General features: G+C 50.1%; 1 protein-coding gene across 1 annotated transcript in view; it reads left to right on the forward strand.

The window, feature by feature from the left end:
* Window positions 1-16,631, forward strand: part of Adap1 (ArfGAP with dual PH domains 1) — a 51,311-nt gene that overhangs the window by 12,366 nt on the left and 22,314 nt on the right. Inside the window, exons 2-3 of the mRNA XM_085683205.2 lie at window positions 5,554-5,684; window positions 11,164-11,255. Of these exons, the coding sequence (XP_085539331.1) occupies window positions 5,554-5,684; window positions 11,164-11,255 (223 nt within the window). The remainder of the gene's footprint in view (window positions 1-5,553; window positions 5,685-11,163; window positions 11,256-16,631) is intronic.

The raw sequence follows: 16,631 nt of genomic DNA on the forward strand, positions 1-16,631 counted from the left end.
TTTTTGATCTTGGCCATTCTTTCAGGTGTAAGATGGAATCTCAGTTGTTTTGCTTTGCATTTCTCTGATGACTAAGGATGTTGAACATTTCCTTAAGTGTCTTTCAGCCATTTTAGATTCCTCTGTTGAGAATTCTCTGTTTATGTCTGTACTCCATTTTTTATTGGATTATGTAATCTTTTGGTGTCCAATTTCTTGAGTTCTTTGTATATTTTGGAGACCAGACCTCTGTCTGATGTGGGGTTAGTGAAGATCTTTTCCCATTCTGTAGTCATTTTGTCTTGTTGACTGTGTCCTTTGCTTTACAGAAACTTTTCGGTTTCAGGAGGTCCCATTTATTAATTGTTTCTCTCAGTGTCTGTGCTACTGGGGTTATATTTAGGAAGTGGTCTCCTGTGCCAATGCGTTCAAGTGTACTTCCCACTTTCTCTTATATGAGGTTCAGTGTGGCTGGTTTTATGTTGAGGTCTTTGATCCATTTGGACTTCAGTTTTGTACAAGGTGATAGATATGGATCTATTTTCATTCTTTTACATGTTGATATCCAGTTATGCCAGCACCACTTGTTAAATATGCTTTCTTTTTTTCCATTTGATATTTTTGCTTCTTGGTCAAAAATCAGGTGTTCGAAGATGTGTGGATTGATATCTGGGTCTTCTATTCGGTTCCATTGGTCCTCCTGTCTGTTCTTATGCCAATACCAGGCTGTTTTCAGTACTGTAGCTCTGTAGTAGAGTTTGAAGTCAGGGATTGTGATGCCTCCAGAAGTTCTTTTATTGTACAGGATTATTTTGGCTATCCTGATTTTTTTGCTTTTCCATATGAAGTTGAGTACCGTTCTTTTGAGGTATACTGTTGTAAAAGGAGCAATGGACTGCGTCCCTGCCACTCGGTTAGCTTATGCCTGAAATAATCACACGGAGATCTGTATTAATTAAATTACTGCCTGGTCCATTGTTCTAACCTCTTTTGGCTAACTCTCAAATCTTGATTTCAACCCATTTCTAATAATCGGTATGTCACCACGAAGTCGTGGCTTATCGGAAAAGATTCAGCATGTCTGACCTGACAGCTTCATTGCTGGCGGCTCTCTGACTCTGCCTCCTTTCTCCCAGCATTCTGTTCTGTCTACTCCACCTAGCTAAGCTGCTGTCCTATCAAAAGGCCATGGCAGTCTCTTTATTTAACCAATGAAAGCAACACATAGAAAGAAGACCCTCCTACATCAGTCTGTGAAGAATTTTGCTGGGATTTTGATGGGCATTGTGTTGAATCTGTTACACATATATTCTTAAGTATGACCTGTGGAGTCCATATGTTACTTGTTTGGATGCTTTCAGGGCTGACTGCTTGGCACTGGACAGCCAATTGGAGAGGACCACCTCTCTCTCTGGCTCCCAACTTTCCTCAGTTAACTCTAGTTTTTCTGTGTAGTGTTGGGCAGAGGCCTCATGGGCTTTTCCTCTTCCTCTTTGGCATGCCCATCCAGGCCATCCTTGTTCAGCTCATGGTTGGACAGTCACATTGATGAGCTTATGGGTGCAGTTTCTGATGTCATCAACAGTCTCACAGCAACTTCCCCAATCCTCTGGCTCTTACAATCTTCCTGTCCCCTCTTCCGCAATGTCCCCTGAGCCTTAGGTAGAGAGTGTGTCCATTGGGTCCCGGCTCAACAACTCTGCATCTTGATTGGTTGTGGTTTACTGTAGTGGTCTCCATCTGTTGCGGTTGCAAAGAGACATTACCTTGATGAAGGGTGGGGACTACACCTCCCAGTCTAGCCCCTCTAGTAATGTATCTTTAGAATAGACTTATTTGGGCTGGAGAGATGACTCTGCAGTTAAGAACACTGGCTGCTCTTCCAGAAGACCTGGGTTCAATGCCCACAACTGTATGACACCCTCACATTGACATGCATGTGAGCAAAACACCAATGCACACAAAATAAAATTGTATGTATGTAAGTATGTGTATATATATATAATTATATATATATATATATATATATATATATATATATATAAAACATTGATTGATTGAGTGATTGATTGACAAAGCCTCTCTATGTAGCCCTGGCTGGCCTGGAATTCACAGAGATCCATCAGCTTTTGCCTGAGTGCTGAGGTGCTGAGATTAAAGATATTCTCTCTCTCTCTCTCTCTCTCTCTCTCTCTCTCTCTCGTGTGTGTGTGTGTGTGTGTGTCCATGGTCCATGTGCATGCGTGTGCACAATTTCATCTTGGTCTCTTTTCTGGGCTGTTTTGGTGGTTTGATATCAGTTGTTTATTTATTTGTGTGTACAACATGTGTGCATATGGATGGAATGCATTTGTGCACATTCCACAGTACACATGTGGAGGTCAGGGGACAACCTCTGGTGCCTCTTTTCATCTTTGACCTTGCTTGCAGCAGGTCTCTTTGCTGTTTATCTGCAGTGTACATCAGGCACCTGGGCCATATGCTTCCAGGGGTCCTCCTGGCTCTGCGTCCCATCTCCCTTGAAGCACAGGGGTCACAGATGCTCACATGAAAATGGCTTTTGTGTGTGTGTTGGGGATCCACACTCAGGTCCTCACTCTCTCACTACGAGTACTTTTACCCCTGAGCCATGCCCCAGCCTCGGGTCTCTGCCTTTTGAGCTCACATATGAATTCTAGACTCATTTGAAATTTTACTTCATAATGTTTCCCATTGGAAATATTGTGGAGATTACAGTAAACCCATAGATTCATTTTCCAAGAGTTTGTGTTGAAAATCTTGCCTCTTCCAACCCAGAAATGACTTCTTTCCATGATATAGATAATTAATTTCTAGGCACAATATTTCATAGTTTCTGTCTTTCTCATCTCTTGTCATATTTATCCTAATGTCTTTCATGTTTTTGTAGTATTATAAAAAGTTTGTGGTTGTTTTGAGACAGGGTCTCACTCTATGGTCCTGGCTTACATGGAACTTGCTATGTAGACCAACTGGGCTGGTTTTAAACTCAGAGAGATCCACCTGCCTCTGCCTCCCTAATACTGGGATTAAAGGCGTGTACCACCACCACCTGGCTACCCTGTGTGACTTTCAAGTGTTAGACAAGCTTTGAATTCCTAGTAGAAGCCCCTGTACTTTATGGTATAGCACTCTGTTTTTGTATTGTTGGATACTGTGTTAGGCAGGCTTTTTTTGTGTGACCAAATACCCAAGAGACACATCTTAGGTCTCTTGGCCCCAGGTTTCAGAAATGTCAGTCTGTTATGCTGGGGAGGGGTGGAGTGGCAGAAGAGCTCACATCACCATGAGCAGGAAACAGGAAAGAGGTGGATACCAGAAGGTGCCAGAGTGATATATGTCCTCAAGATCAAACCCTCAGTCACAGGCTTCCTCTAACCAGACACTCGTTCCTGCTTTTACCACCTCATAGTAATGTGTGTATCAAGGAATTAATAATCTCACACCTGGATCAGAGCCCTCGAGATCCTAAAAATTGTCCACACAGACAAACACACACCAAAGTGGGCTTTGCTGGTATCAAAGTCAGGTTGAAAATCAAAATTAGTTGCAACCGTTATGTAGGCAAGAGGACCTGAGTTCGAATCCCCAACACCCATGTAAAAGCCTGGGGCATCAGTGAGACAGGACTCCACCCTCCAGCCTTGAACTGCCCACTCTTGCTGCTCTTGGCCCACTCAGGGTAGCGGTTCAGCCCTTAGCCAAGGTCTCAGCTATGGATCAGCTCTAGAGCCATATTCCATCAACAGGATGCAGAGACAGAGACAGGTATAGCCTCGGAACTCAATGGCCGGGCAGTCTAGCTGAAATGGCCTGCTCCAGGTACAGAAAGACACCCTGTCTCAAAAGACAAGGTGGAGATTCACCAAGGAAGACACCTGGTGTGAGCCTCTTGCCTCGGCAGGTACAGAGCACTCACAGACAAACATCACGCATGTGGAAATGAAATATACCAATAACGGAAAACATAGCTGCCACAAATACGAGCATCTCTTCATGGGCGTGTCTTTGTCGCTCCTCGGCGAGCAGCCAGTAGTGGGATGGCAGGTTTATACAGGACATGTAGACTCAGCTGTGTCAAAAGTTGGTGGTCGGCCTCGCAGTGCCTGCTTGGTGATCCCTGTTACTTGGGAGAATCGGGAGTTCAAGATGAGCCTCAACTACGTAGCAAGTTTGAGGCCTGCTTAAGTTATATGAGACCCGGTTTCAGGAAGGAAAAAAAAGAACAGGAGAAGGTGGAAGAGGAAAAAGGAGGAGGAGGAGGAGGAGAAGGAGATGAAGAAAGAGGAGAAGAAAGAAAATGCCACACTGATTGCAAGGCAACGACCAAATTCATATTCCTGCCCACAGCACATGAACATTCCAGTTCTGCCTCCTTGTCAATTCTTGGCCATATTAGTCTTATTATTATTATTTTTTTGAGACAGGGTTTCTCTGTGTTGCCCTAGCTGCTCTGAACTAGTTCTTGTAGACCAGACAGACCTTGAACTCACAGAGATCTGCCTGCCTCTGACTCCTGAGTCTCCTGAATGCTGGAATTAAAGGCGTGCGTCATTACCGCCTAGCCCTATCAGTCTTTTTGTTGTTTGCTTGTTTTCGAGACAGGGTTTCTCTATGTAGCCCTGGCCATGCTGAAATTCACTCTGTAGACCAGGCTGACCTCAAGCTCACAGAGATCCGCCTGCCTCTGCACCGTCCATATCATCTTGACTTGGCAAGATTGCTCAGTGGGTAGTGTCACTTGTTGCCAAGCCTGAGGATTTGCGTTTCGTTCCTTGGGGACCAACATTGTGGGAGGGGAGAATTGACTCCCACAAGTTGTCCTCTGAGCTCCACACCATGGCGCACACATTCACTTGCATTTATGTATCTATACACAAATCAATTAGTGAGGTGCTAGAGAGGTGACTCAGCAGTCAAGGGGACTGGCTGCTCTTCCAGAGAACCCATGTTCAATTCCCAGGACTCACAACCATCTGTAACTCTGGTTCTAGCATCTGATAACCTTTTCTGGCCTCCTTGGGTACCAAGCACCCGTGGTACACATACACACAGACAAAACACCCATACACATAAAATTTTTTAAATAAAAAATGAATATAATTTAATTTTTTTTAGAGCTTCTTAGCTGGATCAGGACTGGGTAGATCTGTAACCTCAGCAACTTGAGAGACTGAAGTAGGAGTGTCAGAGGTCCAAGGTCTTCCTGGGATACCCAGCCTCAGCAACTTAGTGAGACTTTGTCTCAAAATAAAAAATAAAGAGGATTGTGGGTGTGGCTCATTGGTAGAGCACCTGCCTAGAATCCCCCAGTGAGGGGCTGGGGTGTGGCTCAGTGGTAGAGCACCTGCCTAGAATCCCCCAGTGAGGGGCTGGGTGTGGCTCAGTGGTAGAGCCCCTGCCTAGTATGTACAAGGTCCTCAGTTCCATCCTCACCACCCCCTGCCACAGCCTCTATTGGACTCTGTGTCTACTCCTTTTGGTCTCAGACTGAGCTTTCCCTGCATGCCCTGGAGTCCTGACCAAGCTTCCCTGACCTCTGCCCTTCCTTTCTAGATCCTGACTGGGCGTCCTACACCCTGGGTGTGTTCATCTGTCTGAGCTGCTCTGGGATCCACCGGAACATCCCCCAGGTCAGCAAGGTGAAGTCAGTCCGTCTGGATGCCTGGGATGAGACCCAAGTTGAGGTATGGGTCAGGAGAGGGATGCTGGATGGAGTGAGGGGCACGGTAACCCTATGGCCATATATGGGGTAACCCTAGTTCCCTCATCTCTAGGTAATGGGAACCTTGGTGGGTCTAAACTGTCAGGGGTACTGTTGCTCCAAGGGGACTTGGGTTAGCTGGAACTTGACAGTTTCACTGCTGATCTTTCTGGGAGAGGCATGTGGTAAAAAGAAATCCAGGCACTTGTCCCCCTGTCCACCCACAACCATCCATCCCTCCATCCATCTACCCATCCACTCATCTGTTAATCTAGCCAGCCAAAATGTCATTCATCCATCTATCTATTCATCTACTCATTCTCCCACCCATCCATCCATTCATCCACTCGCTCATATATCCATTTATCCATGTATCCACTTATCCATCTGCCTATCCACACACCCACCTATCCATCCACCCACCTATATATTCATCTACCACCCATCCACTCACTCACCATCTATGTATATATCCATGCAATCATGCATCTATGCATCCATCCATCCACTCACATGCCCATCCATCCATCCATCCATCCATCCATCCATCCATCCATCCATCTATCCATCCCCATCTTTACATACATATATACATACATACATACACACATACATGCATATATGCATGTATACATACATCTGTCCATTCATCTCACAAAAGCATGGGGCGCTTACTGTACACCAGGCAGGAGGAACTGAGCAAGGCAGAGACATTGATGCCCTCTAAGAAGGCAGGGGTGGGATATGGGTGTGAACACAAGCCCAGGACATAGAGCAGCTGGTGTGATACTGCTAGGCTGAGCATGGGTTCAGTATAGTACAGATCCCCACATGGGGTTTGAGGAAACACTGACAGGCTGGGGAAGCACATTCCCAGTATGGGGTGATGGGTGCTGCCACTGAGTGACACCCCAGCCCCTCACTGGGGGATTCTAGGCAGGTGCTCTACCACTGAGCCACACCCCAGTCCCTCACTGGGGGATTTTAGGCAGGAACTCTACCACTGAGCCACACCCCAGCCCCTCACTGGGGGATTCTAGGCAGGGGCTCTACCACTGAGCCACACCCCAGCCCCTCACTGGGGATTCTAGGCAGGTGCTCTACCACTGAGCCACACTCCTGTGTCTCTTCACTGGAGATGCTGAGCTGGTGCTGTACCAACTCCCAAGAGTACTGTGGTGCCGGGGCTCTGAGCTTGGCAATAGATTTGATTTCTATGCTGATAGCCCCTGACTGCTAGTGAGAGACACAACGGTTCAGGACAGTGGTTCTCACCCTTCGTAATGCTGCGACCCTTTAAAACATTCCCTTGCGTTGTGGTGACTCCCAACCATAAAAACTATTTTCATTGCTGCTTCATAACTGTAATGTTATTACTGTTAGGAACCGTAATGTAAATATCTGATGTGCAGGATAGTCTTTGGTGACCCCTGTGAAAGGGGTCATGACCCACAGGTTGAGAACCACATGCCCAGGTGAAAGTGAGCGAGGCTGAGAGCAGCTATGGGAATGGGGAAGGTGTCAGGACAGAGGCCCAGGTATGGCTAGTGGGCTGCTAGACTCTGCTGCCCATCCATGGATCCTGTAGGAAACCAACTCAGGCCAACAGCTGGACTGAGTTCAGACCAGCAGATAGACACAGAGGTCTCCTGTGTCCTGTGAATATCTGTGGGATCACAGTAGGGTGAGGCCCACGTACTTGGTGGACTCATTGTCTTGGACCTAAAGTAGGACATTTGATTTGCAGTAGGACCACTTTTGTCAAACATCCTGATCCTTTCTCTTTCTCTTCAGTACTAGAGATGGAGCCCAGGGCTCACATGTCCTAGGCAGATACTCTACAACTGAGCTAAATCCCCAGCCCCTCACTGGGGATTCTAGGCAGGGTCTCTACCACTGAGCCACACCCCAGCCCCTCACTGGGGGATTCTAGGCAGGTGCTCTACCACTGAGCCACACCCCAGCCCCTCACTGGGGGATTCTAGGCAGTTAGACTTGGCAATCTTCTAAGTCTTCTCTTCACCATCCTAGAGGAAGCAGCCAATCATAGAATCTCAGACTTTGTATTAATGGCAGGCTGGCTTTGGTTCAGTGAGTCCATGGGGCAATCCTGGCAGAGACACGAGGGTGAGATACTGTTGTCTCTGGCCATGCCTGACTCTAACTGGGAAAGAACAATCAGCCTAGGGCAGAGGGCAGTTCCCAGACCCTTGAAGGAATCTGGACTTGAAACACAGGCCACTCCTTTTCCTTGTGCTCTCTGCAGCCTTTCCCATCTCAAGGTTGTATACTGTTCTCAGTGTTCTATAGTTGGTTGCTTTGGTTTTCAGAGCCAGGGTTTCATGTAGCTCAGGCTAGCCTGGCTCTCGCTATGTATGTATCCAAGGATGACTTTGGATTCCTGATCCTCCTGTCTCTGACTCCCCAGTGACAGGATTTCAGGCAGATGTCACCGCCCTCTTGACCTGCTTTCCTCGAGATTTTTGTATCAGATCTTTGTAAAGAATTGTTTTCTGTGGCCAGTGCAATGGTTTGGCAGGTAGATAAAGGCACTTGCTGTCAAATCTGATGCCCTGGGTTCAGTCCCCTGACATAAGTTAGCCTTTGACTTCCACATATGTGCTGTGGCACATGGGCACACACACACACACACACACACACACACACACAGTAAATAAATGAATAAATACATACATACATACATACATAAATGTGATTGAATATGGTGGTGCACAGCATTAACCATAGCACTTGGATAGGCAGCTCTGAGTTCAAGGCCAGCCTGATTTATATATTAAGCTTCAGGTCTGCCAGGCTACAACCAGGAGACCATGACTTAAAAATAAAAAAGTGGACTAAAATAAACATAACTGAAGTTTTACTTTCTTTAGACAGGCTCTCCCTCTGTACCCCAGGCTGGCCTGGTAGCCCAGGCTGGCCTGGTCCTCACAGTCTTCGTTATCCCAGTCTTCTGAGTGGATGGAGTGACAGGCATGCACCCCCGAGCCTACTAGCGAGTGGGATTTAATATGTGTTGCTGTTGTGCACAGGGCACATTCACTAGGCCCAGCAGAACACGGGTTGGGTGAGAGCCCCTTCTTCCTCTGACTTTGACCTCCCATCCACTCCTCACCCCAGGAGCCACCGGGGACCAGTGTTTGTGCCTCTTTAGAGGAGGGGTTGACCTGTATGAGCATGCATGTGTCATTAACTCACACACGGGCACTACTGTCTTCTGTATTCGGCCATGGTCTCTGATGTATGTGGACCACCATGGCCTTGCTCTACTCCCCCTGAATGGACACTTAAGTTATTCTTTCTTCCTTCCTTCCTTCCTTCCTTCCTTCCTTCCTTCCTTCCTTTCTTTCTTTCTTCCCACTTCTATTTCCTATTTCTTTTATCTCCCCGCCGCCTTTTTTTTTTTTTTTTTTTTTTTTTGGTTTTCAGTGACAGGGTCTCAGGTAGCCCAGGCTGATCTCTAGCTCACTCTGCAGCCAAGGCTGACCTTGAACTCCGGGTCTTCCTGCCTCCACCCCTGAGCACTGAGATTACAGTTGTACACCACACACCCTACTTCTTTTTCTCTTTCATTTTTGAGTCTCTCTCTCTCTCTCTCTCTCTCTCTCTCTCTCTCTCTCTCTCTCTCTCCAACCCAGAGCAGTTTCACACTCGAGTTCCTCCTGCCTCAGCCTCCGGAGTATTAGGATAGCACGCTTCGGGTTGCTTTCAATCCTTTCTCTCTGTAACCATGGGGTTCCCCAAGCTGTTCCCAGTATGTCGTTTGTGCTTCTGGAAACTCACTGGTGACCTAAATTCTTCGAGGTGGTGGTGTAAGATCAGAGGCTCGGTGGCATGTAGAGAACATGCCTAATCCCACATGACTGTGTCCAGGGCCCCAGCCTGGGCTGGTGCTGAGCTGATAGTGTTGTGGACGCTCTTCCCGGAGAGGGTGGCAACTTCCTCACCCGGAGCTGAAGGACCAGAGAGAGCTCTATTGCCTCAGCCCGCTCTTAGCTCACTTGATGGCCCGCCACCTCTACTGCTTTCACCCTCTAGGGGTTTCTTGACATGTTCAGGAAACTCACCCACTAAGAAGCTGGCTCATTGAAAATAGATTTTTTTTTTCAAAGGTGTCTTGGTTTTACTCATGGTGGTTTCTGTTATGGAAATTTTTTTTTGTCTTGGTTTAGTCAACCTGATCAACCTTTTTGCTTGTGGTGGTTTACAGCACACTCAGACAGCCCTGAGAGCTGGCTGTTTGTCGCCTTGGGTGCATGTGTGTACGGAGCAAGTGTATGTGCAGAGAACAGCCTGGGGTGTCAGGCACTTTCCCCTTTTGTTTGTGGTAAAGTCTCTTGTCCAGCTGGAACTTTGCCGATAGTCTAAGCTCGCTGGTCATTGAGTTTCCACTTGTCTGCCTAACATCTTCCCGCCGCTGTGTTACAAGAAATGTCTCTGCACCAGCTTTCTACATGAGTTCTAGCAGCAGACTCAGGCTGTCACGTTTATAAGATAAGAACTTTACCAGCGGAATGATCTCAGGCCCTGAGAATCAATTATTTTATTTCAGTACCAGATATGGATTCTGGGGTCTACTAGCTCCTCGCTGGGGATTCTAGGCAGGGGCTCTACCACTGAGCCACATCCCAGCCCCTCACTGGGGGATTCTAGGCAGATGCTCTACCACTGAGCCACACCCAAGCCCCTCACTGGGGGATTTTAGGCAGGTGCTCCACAGCTGAGCTCCATCTCCAAGCCCTGAGGGTTATTTTGATTTTCAGTTTAATAAACAGCAAGTACCTTTACCTACTCAGCCATCTTGCAGGCCCATGAGTTGCTTTCAAAAACGTTATTCCAACGACTTACTTGTGAGTTTGTGTGTGCCCATGTATATGTGTGGGGGTGTGCACACGCCATGACCTGTGTGGAGGCCAGAGTACAACAGCCAGCAGTTGGTTCTCTCTAAATATAGGTCCCAGGGATCAAACTCAGTTATTAGGCTTGGGGACACTGAGCCATATCACTGGCCCCTAAATTTAGTTTATTCTATTATTGTGTGCACAGCTCTGTGTATGAAGTGTGAATGAGTGTGGGCACACATGTGCCCTGGTGTGATTGTGGCAATCAGAGGACAACCTTAAGGACTCACTATCTTCTTCTACCGTGGGTCCCAGGGGTCAGACTTAGGTTGTCTAGTTTGTGCAGAAGACATTTTAGCCTGCTGAGCCACTGGCCCCTCAGGGATCTTTCTTTCAGCCATTTCTTCTATTTGCTCACTGGCAGCCCAGTCCCTGGGACAGAAGGGTTCCAGAAGGTATGGGGATCCCAAGGACTGGCTATGCTCTCAGTATCCTAGGTCAGATGACCCTGCGGGGGCCTAAAGGACAACAGGGACCCAGCAGCCACCACCGTCCCTGGACCCAGGGCTCCCTGGTTCTGACCCTGCCCCCTCTCTCTTGCAGTTCATGGCATCTCATGGGAACGAGGCCGCCAGAGCCACTTTCGAGTCCAAAGTACCACCCTTCTACTATCGGCCCACGCTCTCCGACTGCCAGTGAGTACAGAAAGGGCTCTGTCAGGGCGCTGGTAAACATCGCCCGGCCTGGCCCAGGGTGGCACTGGGCGGGCCTGTGGGGCACTCAGCAGGGGCTGGAACTTTGAGTTTTGGGGAGAGATTACAGCACGGGTCCCCAGGAGCCCATCTAGGAAGTCGCTGGCTGTCTCTACTGCCTGGCCTCTCTCCTGCTATGTATCTGTTTATGTGTCCATCCACGGATGCATGTATCTGTGCATGTATGTATCTATCTATCTGTTTGGTTTTTTTTCTAATGGAAGGGTCTTGGTCTGTATGCAGCCCAGGCTGACCTGAAAATCCTCACCCCCCTGCCTCGGCCTCCTGAGTCCTAAGAATAGGCACGACCCACCATCGTGGTTTTACTACTTGTTGTATCTGGGTGGACCTGTATGCAGTGGGGAGCATCAGGCTCCCTCCCCAGGATCTTAAGTGGGTCTTGGATGTTCCTAGTGGCTTGGGTGTAAGAAACTGCCTGATGGCACCAGCCACCTGGTATCAAGAAATTGCAGGAAGAGGGACAAAGGGGCTAGTTACCTACTTTCTCTCGGCCTCCAGCCTCCGTTTCCCCAATCTTCCAAGCTAGGGATAATGAGGTAGTCACAACCGTGGGCTTCCTTCTCTCCTCTCCCTCCCCTGGGTTCCCAGCCCCAGCTCTCCTCCTGGCATGTGGGGCGGGGGCAGAGCTGATCCCTCTGGGCCCTTGGCTTCCATGGAATGCCCTCCAGTCTGCCTGGCCCTGCCCAGCTCTCAGGACTTGGCCTGTGTGGCACTACTCATTTCCCCTGAGTTGGGGTCCCTTTCTTTAGATGCTCTGCTGAATTTCCTAGTGGTCTCAGGGTTCCCTTGGTGCGGGGCAGGCCATCCCAGCATGTCCATCTTCTGGGTGCCTGGCACAGACAGCTGCCTCTGAGGGCTCAGGAAGTCAGACAGAATGGCTGAGCCTCGCCACAGAGGCGGCTCTGCCCACTGGGCCTGGGTGTTGACCGCCACACTGGCCGTCTCTCCCCCTTCAGCTCCCGGACAGCCTCTGGGCCTAGCCTTCCTTGTCCGCCTTTCCCCAGCAGGGCACCATAGCTCACTGTCTTCTCTAAGCAGAATGGAACCGAGGTCAGTCATGCCCCTGTTCCAATGACACGGGTGCTGCCCTGGAGACCCAACTGTGGACACGCGGCTTTCACTTCACCCTCCACTCCATTCCAACCCCTGAGGAGAGGCTCTGCGGCCCAGAGCGGTTGAGAGAACTCCCAGAGGATACAGGGACAGGGATCCACACTGGAAATCCCCACTCCGTGGGCAGGCAGAGGCTACCCTGACTTGGGTCAGAGAGAGGCCAGGCATGACTATGTAAGATGCTTGCCCTTCTGGAACTCTCCACGAGGAGCTTTCCCTTTCTTGGAAACAGGGTTAAGACCCGACCTGACCCCACTCTCTAGTGCAGCGACCCCTCCCCACTCTCCCTCTGCACCCTGCCTCTGCCTTTCATTCCCAGGCCTGGTGTGGTTTAGCTCTGACTCCACCTGGGCCCCACCCAGGTTCATGTTTGCTCAGCGTTTTTCTTGGATTGACTCACTTTGTAAACCCAAGGTCCTGGGGTGACCTACCCAGCACACTCCAGCAGAGAAGCCTCCAAACACCTATGGAAGGGAACAGAATGGAAGAGGGGGACACTGCCCCCCAGTGAGGTTCCCAGGGTCACCTCTGCCACCCTGACTTAGGGATACAGCAGCCTGCCCCCTCCCCACCATCAGCCTCTGGAGAACCTGGTGGGGACTATGGCTGTGTCCCAATCATCAGCGTTTCTATGTTAGGTTTTGCAAGGTCTGACCCAGGCCAGTGAGAGGGGAGGAGATCTCCTGGACTCTGCAGGAAGTGAGGGAGGAAGGTGAGGAGAAGGAGGAGGGAAGGGAGGAGAGGGAGGAAAAGGAGAAAGGAAGGGCAGGAGGGTCAGGACTTTGAGGAGGGGAGGAGGGAGAAGAAGGAAGGAAAGAGAAGAGGAGGATGTAGCAGGAGGGTGAGGAAAGGAGGAGAGAGAGGAAAGAGAGAAAGAGGAGAGGGCAGGAGTGTGGGAGAGGGACAAAGGGGGAGGAAAAGAAAGAGCTGGGAGGAAGAGAGGAAGGACTCTGAGTCGAGAGGGGAAAGTAAGGAGGGGAGAAAGGGGAGGAAGGAAGAGGAGAAGGAGGCGGGATTGTGAGGAGAAGAAGGGGGAGAGGGAGGAGGAGGGAAGAGAAAAAGGCGGGAGAAAGAAGAGGGTGAGAAGAGGGGGGAGGAGGGAGGGTCACTTGGCGGCCTGCCCTGGGTCCAGTTTGGGACTATTATGGGGAAGAGAAGTTGGGTGTATCAGGTGGCAGGCATTTATGGGCCATCAGAAAACTCATCACTGGCAGGTGCCATGAGAGAGAAGGCAGAGCCCCCTACTGCCCTCCTTACTCCATGCCTTCACCCCTACATAGGGCTGCCCGGGGTGAGGGGAGGACCCCAGACCTCACCTACAGGGATCTGCCCCAACTGCCAGATTCTCAGTACAAATCAGGAAGCCCATGCCATCACCAGCTATTCTGAGGCATGGTTTTTTGTCACCGACTGCTCTGTGGTCAGGGCCATTTGCATTTCTGCTGCCATCACTTCCTGGCCTGGGTTGAAATGGTCCACACTGGTATAAGAAGGACACTGGGCGCGTGTTTCTCCATGCTGCTGGTCACCAGACCCTTCCCACTGACTAGGTGTCTTGGGTCTGGATGCCACTTACCCAAGGTGACACATGAGTCCATGTACAAACTGTGGGTGCCGTGACTCGAGACCATGTATGAACCGCTGTCAAGTGTGAAACGTGTCATTGTGTGATGTGTGCGATGTGATGGGCAGCTGTGTGCAAGTCTGTGTGGATTTCGGGTCGTCATGAGCTGAGGGAGACTGCAGACTGTAGGTCTCACACAGCGATGGAGTTGGGGACATTGAACCACAGGCTGCTGCTGAGGACAGTGTGACGGGGCTGGGACACTGAGCAATGGGAAGCTGGGATGGAGATAGGTGCCCATGCAGACTGTAGAGTCCTGGGTGATTGGTTTGAGGCAGTGTTGTGTGCTGGCATAGCCTGGTGCAGTAAGGAGGCCCTGAGCTCTGGCGTTCGGGCCTGTCAGAGCAGGCTTTGGGCAGCCAGGGTGTCCCAGCCACAGTTCGGTCTGCCTCCTCCCAGTTCAGGAGGACACACGGCAGCGGTGGTGGCCTGTAGACCGTGGTGGCTTTGGGGTTAGTGCTTCATCTTACATTGCTGGAGGGATGTAGGTCTCCAGCTGTGTGGTCTGCTGGTGGGAGTTTCAAAGGAAGGGCCCTTCCCTGAGCCAGCCCGAGGAAGGCCTGGGGAGGCTGCTCTGTGGTTCCCAACTGTGTCCTGATAAGCTAGGTCTGAAGTACGTGTGTGCCCAGGGTGACACCCCCCTCCCCCCGCCTTCCTTCCTGATGCTCTGAGCCAGGAGCTTAGTCAGAAGTCCCCCTAAGATGTGTTGTCTCTGGAGACAAGCTGGCTGACTGCCCCCTGTGCTCCTGAGCCCTGATCTCTGGAGACAAGCTGGCTGACTGCCCCCTGTGCTCCTGAGCCTTGATCTCGGTGTCACTAGGCACATTCCTGTCCTCAGACCCCTCTTCCTGCGTGCGGGTTGAGGTGGAGCCACACACTGGGGAAACCCAGTGGCCACAGTGAAGTCCAAGGGTCCCCCAGTAGTGCTCCCCAGCATACAGACAGTGTTCTGCTGCAGCTTCCTCGAGTACCCAAACTGGAACCATGGAAGGGAGAGGAGCGGGACCCAGGGATGCTGCTGTGGCTGAGGACTTGTCTAGCAAATATGAGGAGCCGGGTCCAATACTGAGCACTTGGAAAATGAAAATGATCCGTTCTCCCAGCTTCTTCCGCTACAAGCATGAGGTCAAGGTCAGCTCCTCCTATAGCTGCCGTGGTCAAGGTCCTACTTCTGAGCTCTCACACAGTGACCACTCTGTGGGTGTCTGAGTCACTGATTGAACTGCACTGGGACCAAGGCCATAGCATGGCCTCACTTGGACTGGATGGATTTTTTGATAATCTGTCTCCAAGTGAGGCTGATTCAGGACCATAGCATAAGACCCAGGGCTTGGTGGTAATTCAGCCAAAGAGGCCTCAGAAATCACACAAGTTGGTCAGCCTGGGATGGAGAGAGGTGAAGTTATTAGCTTACCATGCCCTTGCCGTGTTCCCAAACTAAAAAAGGAAAATGGGGAGCTACCTAGGTAGGTTATTAAAAAAAAAGCAGAGTACCTGGGTAATGAGGTCACTGTGCATGTGTGTGCATGTATGTGTGCATACATGCATGCGTGCATATGTGCATGTGTGTGTGTGTGTGTGTGTGTGTGTGTGTGTGTGTGTTATTGGTAATGCAACACAGAGCCTCATACATGCTAGGTAGGTAGACAGACTTAACCACACCTTCTGCTACTTACTGGCAGATCCTAGGCAAGTACTCATCACTAGGCCAGACTCCAAGTCCCTCACTGAGGGATTCTAGGCAGCTGCTCTATCACTGAGCCACATCCTAGTCCCTCACTGGGGGATTCTAGGCAGGGGATCTACCACTGAGCCACACCCCAGCCCCTCACTGGGGGACTCTAGGCAGGGGCTCTACCACTGAGCCACACTCCAGCCCCTTACTAGAGCATTCTAGGCAGGGGATCTACCACTGAGCCACACCCCAGCCCCTCACTGGGGGATTCTAGGCAGGGGCTCTAGAGGAGGATTCTAGACAAGTGACATTCCTAGTGTGTGCTCTGTTCTGGTTGTGGCTTTGACAAAACAACCCCCTTTAAGAAGGGTTAGTCTGGAAAGGGATAAACAATGGTGAAACAGAGGTTCAAAGAGATGCCAAGTCTCATATTGGTCATCACACTCATGGGACAAGTTCAGGGCCTGGGCTGGATCTATCCTAGGGATGTGAGACTTCAAGGGATGCTATAGCAGCTGGAAGCCTCAGGGAGGGGCCATGAGAGGAGACATGCCCTAGGGCTCTGAGCAGGGCAGCCCTGGCAGGGAAGTAGGGTTTTGTCCCCTCATGGGACTGCACTAGGGAGGTTGGAGTGGTTACTTCTCTCTCTCTCTCTCTCTCTCTCTCTCTCTCTCTCTCTCTCTCTCTCTCTCTCTCTCTCTCTTCCTTTTTCTGTTTCTGTTTCTGTTTTTCAAGACAGCTCTGGCTGTCCTGGATCTCACTCTGTAGACCAGGCTGACCTAGAACTCACAGAGATCCTCCTGCCTCTGCCTTCAGAGTGCTGGGATTAAAGGTGAGTGTTGCTGCCACCACCACCACCACCACCACCGGCTGATTAGTTTGTTTA

This window comes from Myodes glareolus, chromosome 2, assembly GCF_982192425.1.
Source record: "Myodes glareolus chromosome 2, mMyoGla1.1, whole genome shotgun sequence".
NCBI classification, from domain to species: Eukaryota; Metazoa; Chordata; class Mammalia; order Rodentia; family Cricetidae; genus Myodes; species Myodes glareolus.